Genomic DNA, 21,938 nt, shown 5'->3' on the forward strand with positions numbered 1-21,938 from the left:
ATAGGGATCATTTTATGTCATGCTTGAAAGTGAATATGACTTTCAATTAGATAAAATTTATGCATTACAACACAGAAAATGTAAATAAAACATAAATTGGGTCCATGATTAATTACTAATAATAAGAAAAACCTTTCAGTCTGAATATGTGTGTGCACACATGAGAGTATGTTTGTGGCTAGCAGCTGGATACACAGAATAAATTGAGAAATGTACTGACGGCAAACAAGCACATTATATCCATGACAGATGGGTGAGAATCATAGAACAGACAGTCAATGCAGTATCACCATGGCAACCCAGCACTTATTAATCAGGTCAAATATCGGTAAGAACATACCGACTGGGTGACATCATAGTACTGTGGAATAGCACATTGATGGTGGGTCAATAAATGAAAGGACGTTCCCCCCAAGTCATTATTTACTCACCCTTATGTCATTCCAAATATTCTAGAAAACCACATTTTTCTGTTTGGGCTGTATGTGAGTGTTTTTAGCTAGCATATACACTACCCATTAGAAGTTTGGAATAATTAAGAATTTTAATATTTTTGTAAAGAAACATCTAATGCTCACAAAGGCTACATTTATTTGATCAAAAAACTATAAATTTAAAAGGAACTGTTTACAATTTAAAAATGTCATTTATTCTTGTTATAGCAAAGCTGAATTTTAATTTTTTTTGTATCCTTCAAAAATCATTCTAATATTCTGATTCAATTATTATCAATTAGTGTTTAAAAATGTATAATGGTGCTCATTATAATCAATGTTTCAACTGTTTATAATCTGCTGCTTAATAATTTTGTGAAAACTGACACATTCTTTTAATTTAATTGAAAGAGAAGTCAATGTTGACATTCTATATGCCTTTACTGTCACTTTGATCAGTTAAAAGAAGCCTTACTGAATGAATTAATTTCATTTTTTCTAAACTTAGTTCATGCATTTTAATTGTATCGTATTGTACCACGGTTTCCAGAAAAATATTAAGCAGCACAACTGATTTCAGCATTGATAATAATAAGAACTGTTTCTTAAGCACCAAATCAACAATGATTTCTGAAGGATCATGTGACACTGAATCCTGAAGTAATGGCTGCTGAAAATTCAGCTTTGCATCACATTTTAAAATACAAACCCAATTCCAAAGAAGTTGGGACACTATACAAATTGTGAATAAAAACAGAATGCAATGATGTGGAAGTTTCAAATTTCAATATTTTATTCAGAATACAACATAGATGACATATCAAATGTTTAAACTAAGAAAATGTATATTTTTAAGGGGAAAATAGGTTGATTTTAAATAACATGGCATCAACACATCTCAAAAAAGTTGGGACAAGGCCTTGTTTACCACTATATGGCATACCCTCTTCTTTTTACAACAGTCTGCAAACGTCTGGGGACTGAGGAGACAAGTTGCTTAAGTTTAGGAATAGGAATGTTGTCTCATTCTTGTCTAATACAGGCTTCTTCTAGTTGCTCAACTGTCTTAGGTCTTCTTTGTTGCATCTTCCTCTTTATGATGTGCAAATGTTTTCTATGGGTGAAAGATCTGGACTGCAGGCTGGCCATTTCAGTATGCAGATCCTTCTTCTATATAGCCATGATGTTGTAATTTATGCAGTCTGGCATTGTCATGTTGGAAAATGCAAGGTCTTCCCTGAAAGAGACGATATCTGGATGGGAGAATATGTTGTTCTAGAACTTGGATATACCTTTCAGCATTGATAGTGCCTTTCCAGATGTGTAAGCTGCCCATGCCACACGCACTCATGCAACCCCATACCATCAGAGATGATGGTATGGGGTTGTTCACCGACAATGTTTTCTGGAAGTATTCCTGAGCCCATGTTGTGATTTCCATTACAGTATCATTCCTGTATGTGACACAGTGCCGTCTAAGGACCCGAAGATCACGGGCATCCAGTATGGTTTTCCGGCTTTGATCCTTACGTACAGAGATTGTTCCAGATTCTCTGAATCTTTGGATGATATTAATATGCACTGTTGATGATAATAACTTCAAACTCTTTGCAATTTTTCACTAAGAAACTACTTTCTGATATTTCTCCAATATTTTTCGCCGCAGCATTGGGGGAATTAGTGATCCTCTGCCCATCTTGACTTCTGAGAGACACTGCCACTCTAAGAGGTTCTTTTTATACCCAATCACGTTGTCAATTGACCTAATAAGTTGCAAATTGGTCCTCCAGCTGTTCCTTATATGTACATTTAACTTTTACAGACTCTTATTGCACCCTGTCCCAACTTTTTTGGAATGTGTAGCTCTCATGAAATCCAAAATGAGCCAATATTTGGCATGACATTTCAAAATGTCTCACTTTTTTTATGTATTATCTATGTTCTGTTGTGAATAAAATATACGTTTATGAGATTTGTAAATCATTCCATTTCTTTTTTTCTTCCAAAATTTGTACATTGTCCCAAATTTTTTTGGTATCGGGTTTGTATATTGTTATAAAATTCTAAAATGTTACTGCTTTCACTACATTTTGAATCAAATGAATGCAGCCTTGGGGAAGAAAATTTCTTTAAAACCGTTAAAAAAAATCATAATTATTTCAAAAGTGTATTAAAGAATATATTCCTCAGAAAAATATAGCAGTATACAGGTTTGGTTTGATTAGGGTATGATAAATAAACTATTTATATTACATTAAAAATTTGTGCGTTTTGTTATTTGACTTTCATTCAGTGTCTGCGTGTGGCACTCTTACCTGTCATAGCCAGCTCGCCCCCTGCTCATGTAGAGCACTTCACAGTCCCACATTACCCCGGCAACCCACTAAAATAAGAACCTGACAAAGAGGGAGAGAAGGGGAAAAAACACAAAAAAGCAGTTGTTTTTTACACAATGACATGTGGAGAGCGATTTAACAACAACAAGGATGTAAAATTCTACTTTTGGTAGATTTTGGATGTACTGGAGCAGAGGAATGCTGTAGGCGGTGTGTATTTTGCATGGTGTTGGTTTGAATGTGTGTATCAGGATGGTTGCATTCTTTTCTCTTGCCCATAGAAAAGAGAGCGAGAAAGAGAGAGAGAGAGAGCTTTGTTCCCGAATGAGTCCCATCCAAAACCATGGGCATTATGGTGTCCAGGTGAGTAGGCTACATCTGATAACATTATTATTTTTTTCTTTCTGATATTATTATTTGTTCACAAAATAACAAAGCAAAGGCCGACAAGGAATTGTGAAAATATCTCAAAATGCTTCTAAAGTGCATCACTTGTCCTCTGTGTTACTGCTGATTACATTAACTAGAATATAGAGTGTTTACACATCAATTGCTAGAATTCTGTCCCCTCCCCCCTTCTTCTTCTCCTCACAGAGCTGATAAATGTTGTTTGGTTCGCTCCACTGGCTCACGGGGCTCTCTGCAGGTTCAGAACAGCTCCCCCTGTGGAGATGAATGGAACAGTCAAACCCTCTCCAATGAACGTCATGGGCTAGTTGCATATCTCCGCCATCTTGGATTTCCGGTCTTGCAAGTGTGTGCGTAGATATTTCCGGTTGTGCTTAAAGTCAGTGCAGAAAACTGGAGGTGTCCAAATATTACCTTCTATATGTTTACAGGATTTATAATATCACTTCATATGCAAATAAGATATACACTGCTATTATCACTATACTACAAATGTTAACTGAGCCAGTGGATTTGAAACGTGTGTATGTTTGTGTCCGGTGAATGATTTAAATACACTAATGTTCACTACTGTTCAGGAAATGAAAGTTGAACTCATGGCGTGTATACACAGCTATATAATGTATTCTATCTTACCAAATATGTAAATGTACAAATTACTTATTTCTCGAAAATGTTTGCAATATTATTATTATTTTTATATTAAATATTTACCTCGTGAGACGTGGTCTGCGATTTATCTTCAGAAATATCTATTTCTCAATTGTACACATACATCAGTCTGTTTCATTTTCACAACATATTTTATTATTTTACACAGTAAAAAATACGTGACTAATTTTAATATGTTTAATCTGATAATTAATGCAAAACAATAACAATATACATAGACAGATAATGATTTATGCTACAGATCTCATAAAACAAATAAAAACACACATGAATGCAAACAGCGATCTTTTATTTAATGCAAACATACCATAATTATATTACGTTTAATTGTACAGTTAGTTATAAATTATGTTATCAAATAAAGTTAATAAAACATGCTTTATCAGAAATCTCTGTGCGTCTTGTTTGACAGTCAGAAACATTTATCTTACATAACAGAACAAAACCTGCTCTTCAAAATGAAAAGTATTGCATATTTGAATGGTTTGTGTTTGAAAGAAGAAATCCCTGTGGACCTGACCTGACGCTGATCCGCATAATCAACAGAAGAATAAAGCAATCTCCGCGTTGTATCTTGACGAATTTCCACACAGATGTACGCAAAATATAGGGAGGATGTTTCCCCATGTTTTTGATATACCACTATCGGCTGTTAAATTTGAAAATCATTAATTATATACATCTAGCCAAGATCCGTGTGCAAGTTTCCATTACAGTCAATGCGAGCGTCGCAAGACCGGAAATAAGTACGCACACACTCGCGTCGCTGAAGCTCACCGGCGCCATCTTGTGCACCTAGCCCATTGACTCCTGTCAGAACAACACTGAAGGTGGGTCAACATATACCTAAAGAATAAAGACGCTACATAATTAATCACTGCTTGTGTGTATATCAATGAGATACATTTTTAAATAAAAGACTGGTTGAAATATCAAACATGGGCTCATATATCATAAATATATATATTTTTTAACAAATAAATAAAATGCCCACTCTAAAAACGGCTGGGTTATTTTTTAACTCAAAATGCTGGGTTGAGTCTGTTGGGTCATTTTGTTGGGTTATTTAATTTCTTTTTAAACACTTTTGGGTAGTTTCAATTTACCAGGTGTTGGGTTAAACCTGCTGGGTTGTGTCGCTGGGTTGTGTCAGGCCAGCGCTGGGTTATTTAACGCGCCTTGAAGATGTTTAAATCGCTCCCCAACGGTCATTTTGGAAGAACAACGGGGCAAAGCCACGGCTTTCTACTGTTTTAAGGTAAGTTTATTTAATGTTTTCAATAATAATTATTTTAAATTGGCAGAATTATAACTTTTTTTTTGCAGCAACAATACTGTTAAACGTCTACAGGCCAACATTATTTACGTTAAATGATGAACTGTTTACCTCAAATGGCCAACCTACGTTACGCGACTCGCATACTCGTGTTAAGGTATCTGAGACGACAGATTAATAAAGTTTTATTAAGTTTCAGACAGTGACGGATGGCTGAAATATGCGAATACCTGTGAAAATAGAGGAAAAAGTAGTTTCTGACACTGAAAAGCGAATTTGATATTTAAGTGAGTCAAATGAGTTCAAAAAGTGAATACGACTTTCTGCTAATGTAAACGCCTGCAGTTGTCCATATCGACATGTAAATCATAGAAATTACGTACAATATAGTCGGACCGCAGGTCTAAAAGAACCGACGATCCAGTTCAAGTAAACCGGTTCAGTAATCCTCGAAAAGTGATTCCCGGAAAATAATCGACGTCTCAGGGCATTTCAAAATGCGCGCACGCACAGCGATTGACGCTGGCCGCGTTAGTGAAGTGATTTGATGCTTTTGTGGTTTATAAAGTCTTTTTACATACAAATTATAATTCAAAATGTGTTTTTTTCCTGTCAGAAAAGCGCATGGATACATTTGTGAGAGAAAAACTCGTCGAGTGCAGTCTTATTGAGGCGTCTAACGGTACGTTCGTGTTTATTATACATTTTACATAATTGCTTGTCTGTTATAATCAACTAACGTTAACCCTCATGTAACTTAAACGCACATATATTTGTATTTCGTGCTATAGTTAAAGCTGCACCAGAATGTACCTAATTTATGAGCGTAAACATCATATTAATTTTCCAGATCGTGTTTTTGACTTGTCCTTATCACTTTGGTACATCTATAAGTGTTTATATATGGACTGTTTTACCTACGTGACTTGTCATAGAAATGTCTGTGTGCGTATGCAGTGTGATCTCCCTTATCTGTGCCAGTGACTCTGTGTGTTTGATATAGCCAGCATATTAACATAAAACTGTGATTTAAAATGACTGGAACATCCCATTGATTAGACTGTTTGAAAGCACACCTTTCAGCCAATCACTATATCATATTCTGCTTCTGTAGACCAACTCATAGGTGAATTTAACAGATAATCACGATGGGTCAATTTCATGATTAACTTCACACAGTTAATTGAACTGAATCACTGTTATTAAAACAATTTGTATTTTTTCTTTTTTTAAACGTTATTTTAAAGGTTGGAACAAACATGGAATTCTTTAACCGAGCAGAGTCCACAAAGCCAATTGTCGTGGCGATTTAAAAATGCCAGCAGATCTCTCAGGCATTGATCATAATCAATGGACAGGTAAGGATATTCTGCACTATTTTCAAAAGGAATTGCAAATTGTATATTTAATTGTATTTTTCCACATGTGGACGCATACATTGTGACATAGTCCAAACTCAATTGAAAAGCATTTGTATTTCAGATGCCTTACACAGAAAGCTGTCAATTTGTGTCAAGCGTGGGACTATACTATGGGGCGTTTTTTATTGGGATATATTCTGTAGTTTTTACCCCAAATCTCTCACTGTTTGCACTCTGATGCACGTCAGCAAACAACATTGCAGTTCTACTCTTATTACCTAGCTGCATCTTACCCTATATTTTATTCCTCCGGTGAAAAGCATTTGGTTAATGGTGAATATTGACCAATAGTACCATGTGGCTCTAACGGTTAGCAGGGGATAGTAGTTGCATTTGGGGTAAAAATGACAGAATGATTTATTGTGTGAGGTGCCAAGAATATAGGAAGATCCGGGTTGCACTGTCTGTTCTTTAACACTCATCTCTCGGAGCGGCAGCTGCCTTTAGTAGTGCCTTAACCTCCATTGTTCAAAGCATTTGGCACAATTGTCTTTGAGTGACATCACCTCCCAAAACAGACACTCTACATAGTATGGTCCCACCTCTGGCAAAAATTGACAGTTTTCAATTTGAGGCATTGGAAATTCAGATGCTAAAGATTCCATTTGAGTTTTGGCAGGTAACGTGCGACACAGTGAAAAAACAGACATGGTAATTCATAAAACCTCATGTACTTGTTCTTATGTTGCATCTATGCTAACATTAGTCTGTTTCTCTCTTGTTCCGAGGTCACCGTAGCCACCAGATCCAGTCTGTGTCCAGATCAGAGGGTCACTGCAGTCACCCGGATCCAGTACACATCCAGATCAGATGGAGATCATCATCTAGAAAGGACCTCTACTGCCCTGAAAGACAGCGGAGACCAGGACAACTAGAGCCCCAGATACAGATCCCCTGTAAAGACCTTGTCTCAGAGGAGCACCAGGACAAGACCACAGGAAACAGATGATTCTTCTGCACAATCTGACTTTGCTGCAGTCTGGAATTGAACTACTGGTTTCGTCTGGTCAGAGGAGAACTGACCCCCAACTGAGCCTGGTTTCTCCCAAGGTTTTTTTCTCCATTCTGTCACTGATGGAGTTTTGGTTCCTTGTTTTTCTTTAGTTGGGGACAATTAATATCAAGCGATATCATCCACTTGATTGCACAGAGGGACGATACATCACTGAATCAATGACGAATTGACTTTAACTGAAAACTGAGTGTTTACTTTTGTCCCTTTGCATTATTACACACTATTTTCCTATTTAATACTGTAAAGCTGCTATGATGCAGTATTTGATCAATATGACAGGCTTATTACTCATAATACATGGAAAATACAGCTACAAACTGACTTTGTTTCTCCATTTGAAATTTGGCAGTCACTGTGCATTCATAAAAAACTGAAACAGTAATTTTTGTTCAGTGTTTTTGTTCAAGATTTGCAATTGTGTTTGGATTTTGTTACAATTTGTCACATGTGGAAAACGCAATTGAAAATATAATTTTGCAATTCCTTTTGAAAATTGTCCTTCCGTTGACAGGCTCTATAACAGAGTATACTGCTCTCAGGTGTAGATCTTTGCTTCAGAGCTTAAGTGTTTGACAATAGTTCACCCAAAAATGAAAATTGTCAATAATTATTCACCCTGGTCTGAAAGCTCTCGAATATCAACGAAAATATCTTAACTTGTGTTCTGAAGATGAAGGAAGGTCTTACGGGTTTGTAACGACATGAAGTTGAATAATAAATGACAGAATTTTCATTTTTGGGTGAACTATATGTTGAACTACCCTAAGTAGTGCACATCTACCTACGTAGTAGTCTTTATATACTTGATATAAATTTAAGGACATCTTTAAATGATTTTACATTTAAATTTAAAGAATGTTAATTGTCAATGTCATTTCACTGTGTATTTAAATAGCTAAAAATCTCAAAATGTAATAGTTAAACAGCTAGACACAGGTCATTCAGAAATAATTTTCTTATTTATTGCAACTGTATTTCTGTGATTTTTATTTATTTATTTTGCATTTGCTGGAAACAAAAAAAAGGGAAAATTCCATGTTGTTTGTCATTGGTACAAATTTTTGAATGTCAGATGGCATTAAAAATATTTTTTAACAGTCTAAATAATCTGTATTCTTCATTATTTATTAATCCATGATTGCTTTGTTAAGCAAAAGTGAAATTATGAGAATAACCCAGCAAGAATAACCCAGAATCATAAAAATGCAAACCCACAAATGGTAAAAATGACTCTATCTTGGGTTTTCTCAATAACCCAGCATGCTGGGTTAAAATGTGTAAACCAGCATGCTGGGTTACTTTAACCCAGCATGTGTTCTGTCCAATATTTACCCAGTGCTGGGTTGCCAATTGGGTTATTTTTAACCCAGCCATTTTTAGAGTGTACGTTTTTTTAATTGTACATTGATTTGCTGTTGTAACTGTCTGTGATCAATGTTAAAATAATTTTGTGTGCATGTGTTTCCTTGTGTTTTTGTGTGAAAGAGCTTCTGATTCCTGCACTTCCAAAAAAAAGCAAATATAGAAAGAGGTTATTTGACCCAACAGAAGGGCCAACCTTCACTGCATGATCCCTATTATATACTGATACTGGACTGCCGCTCTGCAGAGAGGTAGCATCGATACACAGAAATGCATATAGATATGTACATTCAGTGAATGGATCATGAATCGTTCTGGCTTTTAAGTTTAATGGTAACTCAATTGTGTGTGTGTGTGTGCGTGTATGTGTATATATACATGCACAGATATAAGCAGAGTCACTTGGTCACAGCCCGTGCCAGTGTGACGGTGATGCATCCAGAGCTGGGTTGTTTGATAAGCTGTGTTCAGCTGCAGGAGTTTTCTATAATACTGCTATATGCTATACAATTATTTGTGTCTAGTTTAGGTTTAGTTTTTTAATAAAATAAATGTTTTGCTTTTTAGATGCTTCCAATATAAGAGATAGATCTATTGACCAAAAAAGACAATAAAGTCAATAAAACAATAAGTTTGAATCACTAGACTGAAACAGCACTGAAAATACATAGCTGGAGACTAACAGTGTTTGACATTTTTCTGTTCTTTGATTGGGCAGAGGAGAAGAAAACAACTTTTTTTTTAATACTAATAAGAAACACTGAAGACAACTCTCAAAGGATTGTGCTAAAACATGTTAAAACATGCTAAAAATGTTTATTTGTATTTTGTAAATGAGCATTGTTTCTTTAAAACAGAGTGCAATAAAGTGTCTTTATAACACAGATGTGTGCCACTGTGTGTCTATTGTGCTATGGTTTCACAAACATACAAACATTCTTCAGGCTGTGTCACAAACGTTTGCCTCTTTTATAGAAGTGTTAATTTGGAAAGCAAATGTTGCATTCAGAATTGAAACCAGCAGGAGTAACTTCAAACATAAGCATCAGCTGCCTTTTTATTTCAACCCAAAAGTTTCAGAATGTTATAAATCAAAATGAGAGGAAGCAACAGAGTGTTAGAAGAGAAAAAGAGAAAGAAACTTCCCATTATTATAATTTTTTTGCACAAAAAAAGAAAAAAAAATCCATCAGGAAGTAGAAAAACAACATCAGGCACTTCACTTTTCAGTGCATACTTATCATACAGCAGCTACAAAATACACAACATTCAATTCAACCTCGATTTACACATAATGGCATGGTTTTTAAGGAACAGTTTTCCCCCAAAATGGCAATTTTCGGAAAATGTACTCACCTTTAGGCCATCCAAGATGTAGATTAATTTATTTCTTCATCTAAACAGATTTGGTAAAAGCATTACATCACATGCTTACTTGATCCTCTGTAGTTTAGGTGCTGTCAGAATGAGGAATAAGAACACAATAATTCACAAGTAATGTAAGTTATCCACAAGCTGAGTTCTCTATCCATAATATGGTTACTGGGTGTACTTTTTCTTTAATGAAGGATGCTAAATGGATTGTGCAAAAAAAAAAAAAAAAAAAAAAAAAAAAAAAAAAAGTTTTATTAGATACAATGTGAGTATAAAACTGTTAAATATGTATGCAAACTCTGTAGAACAAATTCACACCCACAGCTGTATCAAGTACCACATCATAAGGATGAGCTCGTTGGAATGAGATGTAAGAACTCTATTATGCGCATGCTCAGTTCGAAATTCCATCTTCCCTGAGTTTGGGAGTGTGAGACTCTGCACGTAGCGCCAGATGGAGAGGAGAAGAGCGGGGCAGCCTCTCGGATAAAGCCCAGCTGCACATCAGACGCAACGTAAACACAGAAGAGTTCTCCATCCATGCTGAGCTCCTTATCAGCATCACGAGAGCCACATCTGTCCTGATTATCTGCGCGGTGACGGCGTGAAAGGTACGAGGATTTCACTTTACAACCTCCTTTAGAAGTTTGTTTTTATTGTGGTTCATTTTTAAAATATTGTTGCAATTACTTTTTTTTTTATCGGTAGAGCAAATGTAATGTGCCACATCATTTCAACAATACAATAAAATAATAATAAAAAAATAATAATCTTCCTTTGATATTAAAAACACGGATACCTGAAAGAGCTGAGAAACCCTTATGGTTTAGAAAATGTGGTGAACGTGCAGGAGAATATCTTGCACTCATTATTCACTGTGCACAATAATATACAATCACAATGATAAATCTGAGTGTTCAATTACTCGATCTTTAGGAAAAAATAACTTTCAAGCGCATTATGCGAGATGTCAGACTTAGGATCTTATTTTTCTATAGCCCCATATTGTTATGATAAATATTCATGTGGTCTAAAGCGAAGTTGGATAAGGCAAACGAACTTTGCATTATATTTTGAGAAATAGCCTAATGTTGAAATGTGCTGTTACAGTTTCTCTGCGTTGAGCTCGCGGAACTCGCAGCGCGTGTCATGGGTTGAGTAGCCTATTCCGTGTTTAATAAATACGATATAGTCTCATTTGACCTGCTGCACAGATCGTCATATCTTTTCCTTTGGGTTCTGTTATGTTATCTGTGAACTTCTAGAAGAGTTTGCAGTGCGGTTAACTCATCTGGAGTTTTGAAGCGGAGCGGGGCGGGGCGGGGCGAAGACGTGGCAGTTCCGTGGCTCTGCACCCAATGAACTGCGGTCGGCTTCCATGCTGGACCCTCACGAGATCACGCACTCCACTAGGGTCTTTCCTGTAATTATGCAGTACCTTTTCAACTGCTATATGTAATTCGTAAGAAATTAATATACCACTGCTGTAACCTTACTAAATACTAATTATAAGTGGATGCTATAGAGGCAAAACTGTAACGGTGTCTAAAAGGATGGGAATAAAAAACTAAAGTTAGCCATTAATTGAGGACTGAGAGTGTCATTTCATTTTGATATTGTTTTGATATTATGACAGTTTATCAAACCTGCACTGATGACATTTGTGATGTCATTGCAACTTGGCTATTCCTTAAAATAATATTACAAAAGATCAACTGGATAGTGATATTAAGGGACACAGAAAAAAATGAATGTAGTGTCAAAAATATTAATAAAATTAATTAATACTAATGGCAATACAGAATTTTAAACCAGGAATTTTCTTTAAATTTAAGATTTATGCAGGTGTAGAGGAGATTTTTCTTGGAAGTAATTCTGACTTGATTTCCCTTAATGTCTTTGAAGGATAAAAAGATGACAATGTTCTAATACAAGATGTTAACTTTAAAAGGCAGTTATTTGATTTAAGATTTTAATGTATATCTTTATGATAAAGCCAGTTCTCTATATTGAAGCTTGCAAGTTCATGTGTTACATTGTATCCTTCATGATGAATCATTGATGATCTTATACCATTCATCTTATTCTGACATGGCATTAGTTCATACAAGATGCCTACTTGTTCAGACTACAGCAGAGCAGGTCCTGTAATGGGCCTTAAGGGCATTACTTTTGCATATCTCATATGTGTCAGATGCTTTTTGCATACCATGTCACATCTGCAAAATATTAAACTAAGACATGCATTTAAGATGCAACAGTTGTAACTAATAAAACAAAGGCTGTTTATTATTGTGTGTGTAACAGCTGTGTGGATCTCTCAGAGTGTGTCAGTAAATGTGTCTGGATATTTGTCTAATGAGGCTTTCTCTAGGCCTCGGGACTTCCCCCTGGTTGCCGTAGTTGTCCATTTCAACAAACAAACATGACATGTTGTTTATATATGCAGACACTGGCTTAAGCACACAAAAGGGGTCTTCCCACAGACCTGGCATGATGATCTTTGTTTGCCCTCTGAATTCCGCCTTTGTGCCAAAATTCTGATCCAGCAGTAACCTGTAGCCATGTGTATCCAAATGGGTGTGCACTGGGGGTTATTGCAACCAAAACCACATTTTTCATTGTATATTTAGTGTGTTAGTTGGTTTAGTAATGCATCTTCCTTGTTCTGAGAGTTGTCTGTAGGATGTGATTGCATTAACACCTCAAAAGGCAGAAAAAATGATTTCTTACAACAACATCAAGTAGAGCTTGTGCATTGCATTGTGTAAGAAGTATGACCGTCTCTGTTTCTTCCAGGATGGGTTTGTGTTGGTTCCTGTTGAGTTTCCTCTTCCATTCTCTATATGCCCACAATGACTTCTTCACTTCTATTGGTGAGTTGATCTTCCATTGCTTTGTTCTGAATCCATTAATTAGGCTATTCATCCTGCCAAACATATGAAAATTGCAGGAAGTGCTTGTGACTCAAGAGCCATTCAAAAGTAGCAGCCATTGTTTTGTTTTGCAAGATAATAATATGTTAACATCTGACAGGGTTACATTTGTCATTAAAGCTTTGTACAGTGACAGCCTTTGTTTAGTAAATTAACGGAAGTCTGAGGTGTTCCAGATTTGTGATATTTCACTTTTTGACTTGTAGGTCAGATGACAGACCTACTGTACACAGAGAAGGACCTGGTGACGTCACTGAAAGAATACATCAGGCAGGAGGAGAACAGACTAGAGCAGGTTAAAGAGTGAGTAAATGCACATTTTCAACATGTCTGCCTGCTTGGGAATTTGCTTCACAAATAACTAAACAGCTGGTGAACATTCTGCATCAGATGGGCTGACAAACTGGACTCACTGACGAACACAGCCACGCAGGACCCTGAGGGATTCCTGGGGCACCCGGTCAATGCCTTCAAGCTGATGAAAAGACTCAACAGTGAGTGGGGTGATCTGGAGAGCCTGGTGCTGAAAGACACCACCAACGGTTAGTGGCATTCAAAGTCTGACGTAGGAATTAGTGATGGGGAGAAGGACTTTATACATCTCTAAAAAAAAAAAAAAAAAAAAAAAAAAAAAAATTGACTTATTGTTATGTCACTTTTGATTAATTTAATGTCCTTCCTGAATAAAAATTTGAATTTATGCCCCAAAAAACCTATTGACCCCAAACCTTTAAATGGTACTGTACGATATTCATACAGGCCACTGCTAATAGTAATCTCATTATTTGCTTAAATTTCTCTGTATGTGTTAAAAAACCTCTTAAACTTCTGTAATTTTGTTACCTTCAATATCAAGCCTCTCTTCTCTGTTTGTTCTTTTTTGTAGGGTTTATTTCTAATCTAACCATGCAGAGACAGTATTTCCCAACAGAAGAGGACCAGACAGGAGCAGCCAAAGCTTTGCTTAGATTACAGGACACATACCAGCTGTCTGCCAACACCATCTCTAACGGAGACTTGCCTGGTGAGCAATTGTACATGTCTGTGTGTTTTTGCATTGCAGAATGTAAATATCTTCATCAAGTACATTGTTTTATCATGGTCTGCGTTGACCCTATGAGAAGCACCATGCTGTGTCTGCGATAAGTTGCATGTCTTTCTTTAAAGATTCTTTGTCAGGTGCCCATAAGTCAGTGTTAAATCCAGTGCCATTTTTATTTGTTTAGAAAATTCCTGTCATTTGCACATAAACTGATCCACTTATAAGCTACTACTAAATATTGCAGAAACTTAATTTTCTGTAAAGTTGCTTTGCAATGATTTGTATCGTAAAAAGCGCTATACAAATAAACTTGAATTGAATTGAATTGAATTAACAAAAAATATATAATAAATTAAAACACCAGTTATGATCCGTATTGTTTTTCAAATATGTCTCTCCATAGTTGGTTATTTAGGAAACTAACCCTTGTTGAAGAATAATGATTGACCTATGGGACAGCAGCAAAATAGATATCTTAAAAATAACATTATAATCATATTAGTTTCATGATACCTAGATAAACGCAGGTCAGTATATGAGACATTTGTTTTTGTGTCTTTTTCTGGTGTGACCTCAGGTGTTGTGCACAAGAGTCGGATGACAGTGGCAGACTGCTTTGAGCTGGGGAAGATTGCTTACTCTGAGGCAGATTACTATCACACAGAGCTCTGGATGGCTCAGGCCCTCACACAGCTGGATGAAGGCGAGGAATCCACCATAGACAAGGTCACAGTCATGGACTACCTGAATTATGCCATCTACCAGCAGGGGGAACTAGAGCGAGCCCTGGAGCTCACCAAGAGGATGCTGAAACTGGGTAAAAAAAAAAAACATTTTAATCGTTTAATAACATTTGATCTTTCAATATTATTTATATACTTTATAAAATGTATTAAAATGTTTAAAATGTTACATTAAATGTTTTAATGTAAAAAATACATATTTTTATTGTATATTCTTGTTTTAATGTAGATTTTAGATTAAATACTTTTGTTGTGTGCTTTTGTCATTTTTAAATTAGTTTTTTATAAATTTGTATTTCCTTTTTTATTTTATACATTTTTGTACTTTATTTCAGTTTGTTGATTAGTTTTCTTTTTTATTCATGTAATATTTATATTTGATTTATTTTTTCATATTTATTAAAATGTATTTTTGATAGTTAACAATAACCGCAATAGGGAAATCTAGTCTTCAGAAAATCTTAAAACTAATATTATAATATTATACATTATTGTAATGCTGTGATGTCTATAATATTTAAAAATTTAGCATTTTAAGCTAATTTAAAATGATTTTATTTTTTTATGCTTATTTTTTTGTTTAGTTTAATAATTATTGTCTTTTAGGGAACAGACAGAATTTTAGTATATTATCTTTTTGATTTTTACGTTTATTTTAAGTAGATATGACCTGTGCTTTCACCTATAGAAAATAACCTTGCTTGGGGTGTTGATGACTGTTGAGTGAACTAACTTGCCTAAATTAATTAGAATTAATGAATGATTGTAATGCCATATATGGATTATCAAGGACAACGGTAGAAACAATGAACATACAAGACATGGAAATTATGACTAATGGCATTAAAATATGTTTTTCCCTACTTGTTTGTGTGTGTGAATCTCAGACCCGAATCACCAGAGGGCCAATGGGAACCTAAAGTACTTTGAGTTCCAGCTGGAGAAGCAGAGAAAGGCAGAGGCCGAGAAGGAACAGGAGGATAAAAAAAGTGAAAAGAAAGTGCTGAACAAACATGACGCTCAGAGGAAAAGGTCCAAAGACCCTCTGCCAGAGAGGAAGAAATATGAAATGCTGTGCCGAGGAGAGGGAGTCAAACTGGTGAGCAGAACATTTTAAACATTTTTTCCATATATATATATATATATATATATATATATATATATATATATATATATATATATATATATATATATATATATATATATATATATATATATTATTATTATTTTTATTTTTATTTTTATTTTTATTTTTATTTTTAAATAATTTTGTACATTTTCTTCTGCTTGCTTTATTTGCAGACACCCCGCAGACAGAGCCGACTGTTTTGCCGTTACTTTGACAACAACCGTAACCCACGGTTGCTTTTGGCTCCAGTGAAGATGGAAGATGAATGGGACCGCCCACATATTGTCCGTTATCATGACATCATCTCTGACAGTGAGATCAAGACAGTGAAGGAGCTGGCAAAACCCAGAGTGAGTTGTGCTTTCTGAAGTTATGCTGTTGTTTGCAGAGTGTTTTTTAAATATATATTACTAAAATTTATTATTAAAAACAGATAATGACATTTTCAATAAATTACTAATTAATAAAAAAGTATTGTATTATCCATGATTGATTATACATTTTCCAGACAGTGTCTTATATGTGTGAGCAACAACAGCGTAAAATCCTTTTTAGGGTTTTAGGTTTTTAGGTTTTTTTGTAAATAGGACTGGAAGTAATTCTTATCTGGCTCCTCAGCTCCGTAGGGCTACTATATCCAATCCCATCACGGGCGTGCTTGAGACTGCCCCCTACAGGATCAGTAAGAGGTAAGGCAATCGGTGTGCAAGTCTAGAAACGAATCGTCGTGCCCTATCCAACTCCTTAGTAGAAACAATGCAAAATATAGTAAATCCTATATCACAATAGTGGAATTAATTGCTATTTAAATTTGCATTAGATAGCTAAAATATGTTTAAATTATACATAATCTTAATGCAAATTCTTTAAAAAAGTATTGCTTAATAGCATAATGAAATCTAGATTCTAAAGCATGTTGACAAGAACTAGCTGAAACTAACACACACTAGATATTGCATTCATGCTGAGGAGTTGTCCACCATGCTTTGCTGTCTTTTGTCACAAGGTGCTGGATAAAAGAAAGAAAGAGTAAGAAATGCTCTACTTTGTTAATTTTTCTTGCAGTAGTCATCATTCGGTCTGTGCAGAGGGAACTGGGACAGAGTGCTTTAAAAATTACAATTTGAAAGTTTGGGATCAGTAGTTTCTGCTAATAACTTTGACTTGAGGGGTCAAAATTATTTAAACTCTAGCATCGCTGCTGGTGCACAGTTCTGTCCCTGTTCTTTACATGGCTTCAGTTCAGAAGATGACACTAAAGTGACCTCTCTCCCTTTCTCCTACTCTCTCCTTTTCTCTTGTCTTCCTTTTTGTTTAATTTGCACATTCTTTGTCCATGTTTTTGTGTGTTCTTGCCTCTCTTCCAACCTTTGCTCTCTCTCTCTTCGTTGCTGTGTGTAATGGTGAATAGCTAAAGCGAGCCACTGTGCACGATCCCAATACGGGAAAACTGACCACTGCCAATTACTGAGTCTCCAAGAGGTAAGGAATCAAAATGTCATAGATCAAAGATCAAAACATCCTATCCAAAATCATCATCATCTCTAGAGAACCCCCTTTGATATGCAGATTCACCGCATGTTCTGATACTGGATTAAACCCAAAAATCCAACCTTCACCTGGCTGTAAATTAGCCGTAAAAAGTTTGATGACCCACTTTCACAGGCAACAGATGTTGGAGTCTCTCTTATACTATAGCTCCCTTAATATTTTGACTTCCTGAAATATTTTAGAATTGTTAAATAAATGATTGTGCATGAACATGTACAAAACAGTGCCTTGAGTTTACACACGGCAAGCCTGTCGATTTAAATATATTTTTTAATAGAGCTATGCATAGTTCTGTTCACATTTCCATCCCCACCAGAGTGGTTTAATTTATCCAAGTTATTATGAGTGTTTGAGAGAGTGTTTGAGTTCCTTTCACACCAAAAGTTATGACCGTGTCGGATTGTGAGTTTAAGACCACTAACGCTCTGTAGGGGGAATGAATATATTAAAATAAATTATATATACACTACCACTAAAAAGTTTGGTTTGTAAGAGTTTTTTGGAAAATAGAAATTATGTTTATTCAGCAACGGCACATTAAATTAATTAAAGTGACAGTAAATACATTTCTAATATATTTTAATATACATTTATAATTAAAAGATTTCATGATCACCAAATCAGCATATTATAATGATTTCTGATTGATCACCTGACACTGAAGTCTGGAGTAATTCAGCTTTGCATCACAGGAATAAATGACATTACAAAATATATTAAAATAGAAAACCTGTATTTTAAATTGGAATAATACTTTACAATATGATTGTTTAAAAATGTTTTTAAAAAATCTCACTGACCGCAAACTTAAGAACACTAAGGTGTATAAAATGTAATTAATTCATTAATTTAATCAGTGGTGCAGGTGTCAGATAGCAACTGCTTTGGGGAAAACTTGGTTAAGATTAATGTTTTATTTGATTTGCAATAGCTGAGGGGCCTCTCTCTATCTTTCTCTATCTCTCTTGCACTCACACAATCACACTCATTCATAATACTGAATTAGTTTAGTGTTTCCAATTCCCTTTACTCTTATATTCAGTGTGAAGAGAGAGTGAACTCATTTTGCTGACTGCTGTCTTCTCTGTTTTTAATGCCTTTTTCCACTCTTCACAGTTTCACTTGTCCATTTTTAAAATCAGACATTTTCACATTCATAGCTAAATAAAATAGTTGTATTCCACATTAGAAATGTTTTCACGATAAAAATAATGTGCAAATGTCTGAAAATCTTCCATGTGCATGTTGTGGCATGTGGTCTGAATTTTCATTTGTAATGGCATATTAATTGCTTCTGTATTTATTTGTTTCACTTTTTTGATCAACCTCCACTCTCTTTTCCTCATTCTAGTGCTTGGCTGTCTGCATATGAGCATCCTACGATTGAAAAGATTAACCAACGTATCGAGGATGTAACAGACCTGGAAATGGACACAGCAGAAGAGCTCCAGGTAAGAGGGACTTTCACATGTTCAGCCAATGAGATGCTTTTAGTCTAGTGGCACATTCATGTAACAAGTATCCATCCATTGTAATATTGCTTTGTTGAAAAGGTTGTCATAATCAATTTCTTTCATCTAAGGTTGCAAATTATGGAGTTGGTGGGCAGTACGAGCCTCATTTTGACTTTGGAAGAGTAAGTTCCTGTCCTTTCACAGATTAAAAAATAGTCACTGCACTTTAAATCAACATAGCATTATTATATTGTTTATATACATTACCATTCAAAAGTCTGGTCAGTATGTTTTTTTTTTTTTTCACGATAATAATACTTTTATTCAGCAAAGACACCTTAAAGTGATTTACAATGTTAAGAAAGATTGTTATTATAAAAAATGGTGTTTAAAAATTATATATATATATATATATATATATATATATATGTATGTATGTATGTATGTATGTATATATATATATATATGTATGTATGTATGTATGTATGTATGTATGTATGTATGTATGTATATATATATATATATATGTATGTATGTATGTATGTATGTATGTATGTATATATATATATATATATATATATATATATATATATATATATATATATATATATATATATATAGCAAAGTATCCTGAAATGTATCACGGTTTCCACAGAACTGTTTTTAACACTGATAATCATAAGAAATGTTTCTTGAGCACCAAATCTGCATATTAGAATGATTTCTGAAGGATCATGTTAGATGTGACAGCTTTTCCATCACAGGAATAAATTACATAATAGAAAATAGCTATTTTAAATCGTAATAATCGTTCACAATATTACAGTTTTTGCTGTATTTTTGATTGAATAAATACAGCCTTCATGAGTATAAGGGCTTTTTTTTCTTCATATTTGTAAATATTTCAGACTCCAAACTTTTGAATGGTAGTTTAAGCATGTATCAAATTTTTTTTTCACACTTCGTTTTTTTTAATACATACAGAAAGATGAACCAGATGCCTTTAAAGAACTGGGAACGGGAAACAGAATTGCCACTTGGCTCTTTTATGTGAGTAACCTGTCTTCACATGCACACACAAACACTATATAACACACTATGTCAATCATTAGTTTCAGCATGATTTATAACATATCTGTTTTCAACTAAATATGCTTGTTACTTTTGATGTGTTGCAGATGAGTGACGTGTCAGCAGGGGGCGCTACAGTCTTCCCAGATGTTGGAGCAGCAGTCTGGCCTAAAAAGGTGAAATACCACTAATAATGAATTATTTCTCATAATCTGTAAACTAGGTCAGTCATTTTAATATTCACTCTATTCTTTGACTGTTATTTTTTCAGGGTACGGCAGTATTCTGGTACAACCTTTTTGCCAGTGGAGAAGGAGACTACAGCACAAGACATGCTGCCTGTCCAGTATTAGTAGGCAATAAATGGGGTGAGTCTGTAGTAAATATGACATTTATGTATTATTCTCTTAATAACAAGCGAGTACTGGAATGGAAATGTTTGGCCAACCACATCTGTAACAGATTTTTCTCACTTGTTTTATTCTCCTTTTCAACACTTTTTCTCCAGTATCAAACAAATGGATACATGAACGAGGTCAAGAATTCAGACGGCCCTGTGCAGTGTCCGAGATGGAATGATAACTTCTTGTCTTCTTTTATTTCCTGTTTAGTGTCAGGGTGTCAGTTTTGGTCAGTATGGGATGTGTGTCTGTACAAGGAGTGAATGACTATGCATCAGTCTGTGCAGTTTTTCTATTCTTGTGCCCTTCTACCCAAATATTGAAATGTTGTGAGGTTTATGGGCAGCACATGCTGTGACTGTAAGCACAGTGAATATGCAGAGATCCAATCAAAAATGTATTTTTATTATTTATTTAGGATTGATTTTTAACTCCATGTTTCTTTTGCACTTTCTTTCCTGTCCTAAACTCCAACAGAACTCTATTTTTTTTTAAGTTACTTAAGTCTTTAATTTAAACCACTGAACACTCCATAAACGTTAATGTTATTTTTACAGGAAACATAGCAAACTGAAATGCCAACCTTTTGAGACCAAAAGATCTGTTACAAACAAATGTTACGAATCCCCGAAACACATACAGAAGTACCAAAGAGTATTTTCTTCAGTCTTGAGGCCAATGCAAACAACTTGAAGTTGTATTTGTTCTGTGTGTTTTTTTTTGTACTTGTGCCTATGGGCGTGTGATAGTTTTCTACAGAAATAAATTCTATGCTTCGAGTTTCAGGTGTCTTTTGTTTTCCTCAGTTTTTAAGCCTAAGGTCAATCATCAGATAAAAAGCTATTTAGCACAGCGTGAGATGGTTACTATACTATTGACTGGCCACTTTTGAAATTATTTTGAGATTGATTTTCAAGAATTGTACAGTATGATGTCTGACTGAATAATAATGGATGCCTGTTTTAAATTGTAACATAACAATTTGAGTTGAAATTTGAATTTTACTCACCTTATGTTGGAGAGAGCCCCATGGAATAATTAGTAACTAGTTCAAAAAACAGTTTTTTGTTGTTCAAAGTGATTTTTGAATGTTCAACAACTCATGCTTGTGTCAACACAATTACAGAAAAATCTGAAAATTGGCAATTTAAGTTTTATTAAATTGTATTTCCCTGCAACATTTATAGGTGGGAAGTTTGGTACTTTTTGCTCAGTTCTGCAAGGTCGATTGCAGATTTTTATTTTATTTTATTTTTTAAATTGTTATTTTTAAAAAAAGAAAAAAGCCTTAAAAGTGCTGAACCTTTCGCACA

At 34.9% G+C, this 21,938-nt stretch overlaps 1 protein-coding gene and 1 long non-coding RNA gene across 3 annotated transcripts; both read left to right on the forward strand.

The window, feature by feature from the left end:
- Positions 1-5,642: 5,642 nt before the first annotated feature.
- On the forward strand, positions 5,643-8,955 carry LOC127976447 (uncharacterized). The gene is made up of 3 exons (XR_008157797.1): positions 5,643-5,808; positions 6,374-6,484; positions 7,276-8,955. It is a non-coding gene; the product is annotated as an uncharacterized LOC127976447 (long non-coding RNA).
- Positions 8,956-10,740: 1,785 nt separating this feature from the next.
- p4ha1b (prolyl 4-hydroxylase, alpha polypeptide I b) lies at positions 10,741-21,404 on the forward strand. 2 transcript variants are annotated; one of them, XM_052580864.1, is made up of 15 exons: positions 10,741-10,909; positions 13,098-13,174; positions 13,441-13,537; positions 13,625-13,776; positions 14,121-14,258; positions 14,854-15,093; positions 15,907-16,118; positions 16,322-16,498; positions 16,767-16,837; positions 19,051-19,150; positions 19,282-19,335; positions 20,138-20,203; positions 20,332-20,400; positions 20,496-20,592; positions 20,733-21,404. In XM_052580864.1, the coding sequence occupies exons 2-15, from the start codon at positions 13,099-13,101 to the stop codon at positions 20,801-20,803; spliced, it is 1,620 nt and encodes a 539-aa protein (XP_052436824.1). In that variant the 5' UTR covers positions 10,741-10,909; position 13,098; the 3' UTR covers positions 20,804-21,404. The 2 variants fall into 2 exon arrangements, with proteins under 2 accessions (XP_052436824.1, XP_052436823.1); XM_052580863.1 differs by lacking the exon at positions 10,741-10,909 and having other exon boundaries at positions 13,060-13,174.
- The last annotated feature ends 534 nt before the right edge of the window (positions 21,405-21,938 follow it).

Source organism: Carassius gibelio, chromosome B17, assembly GCF_023724105.1.
Source record: "Carassius gibelio isolate Cgi1373 ecotype wild population from Czech Republic chromosome B17, carGib1.2-hapl.c, whole genome shotgun sequence".
Lineage (NCBI taxonomy): Eukaryota > Metazoa > Chordata > Actinopteri > Cypriniformes > Cyprinidae > Carassius > Carassius gibelio.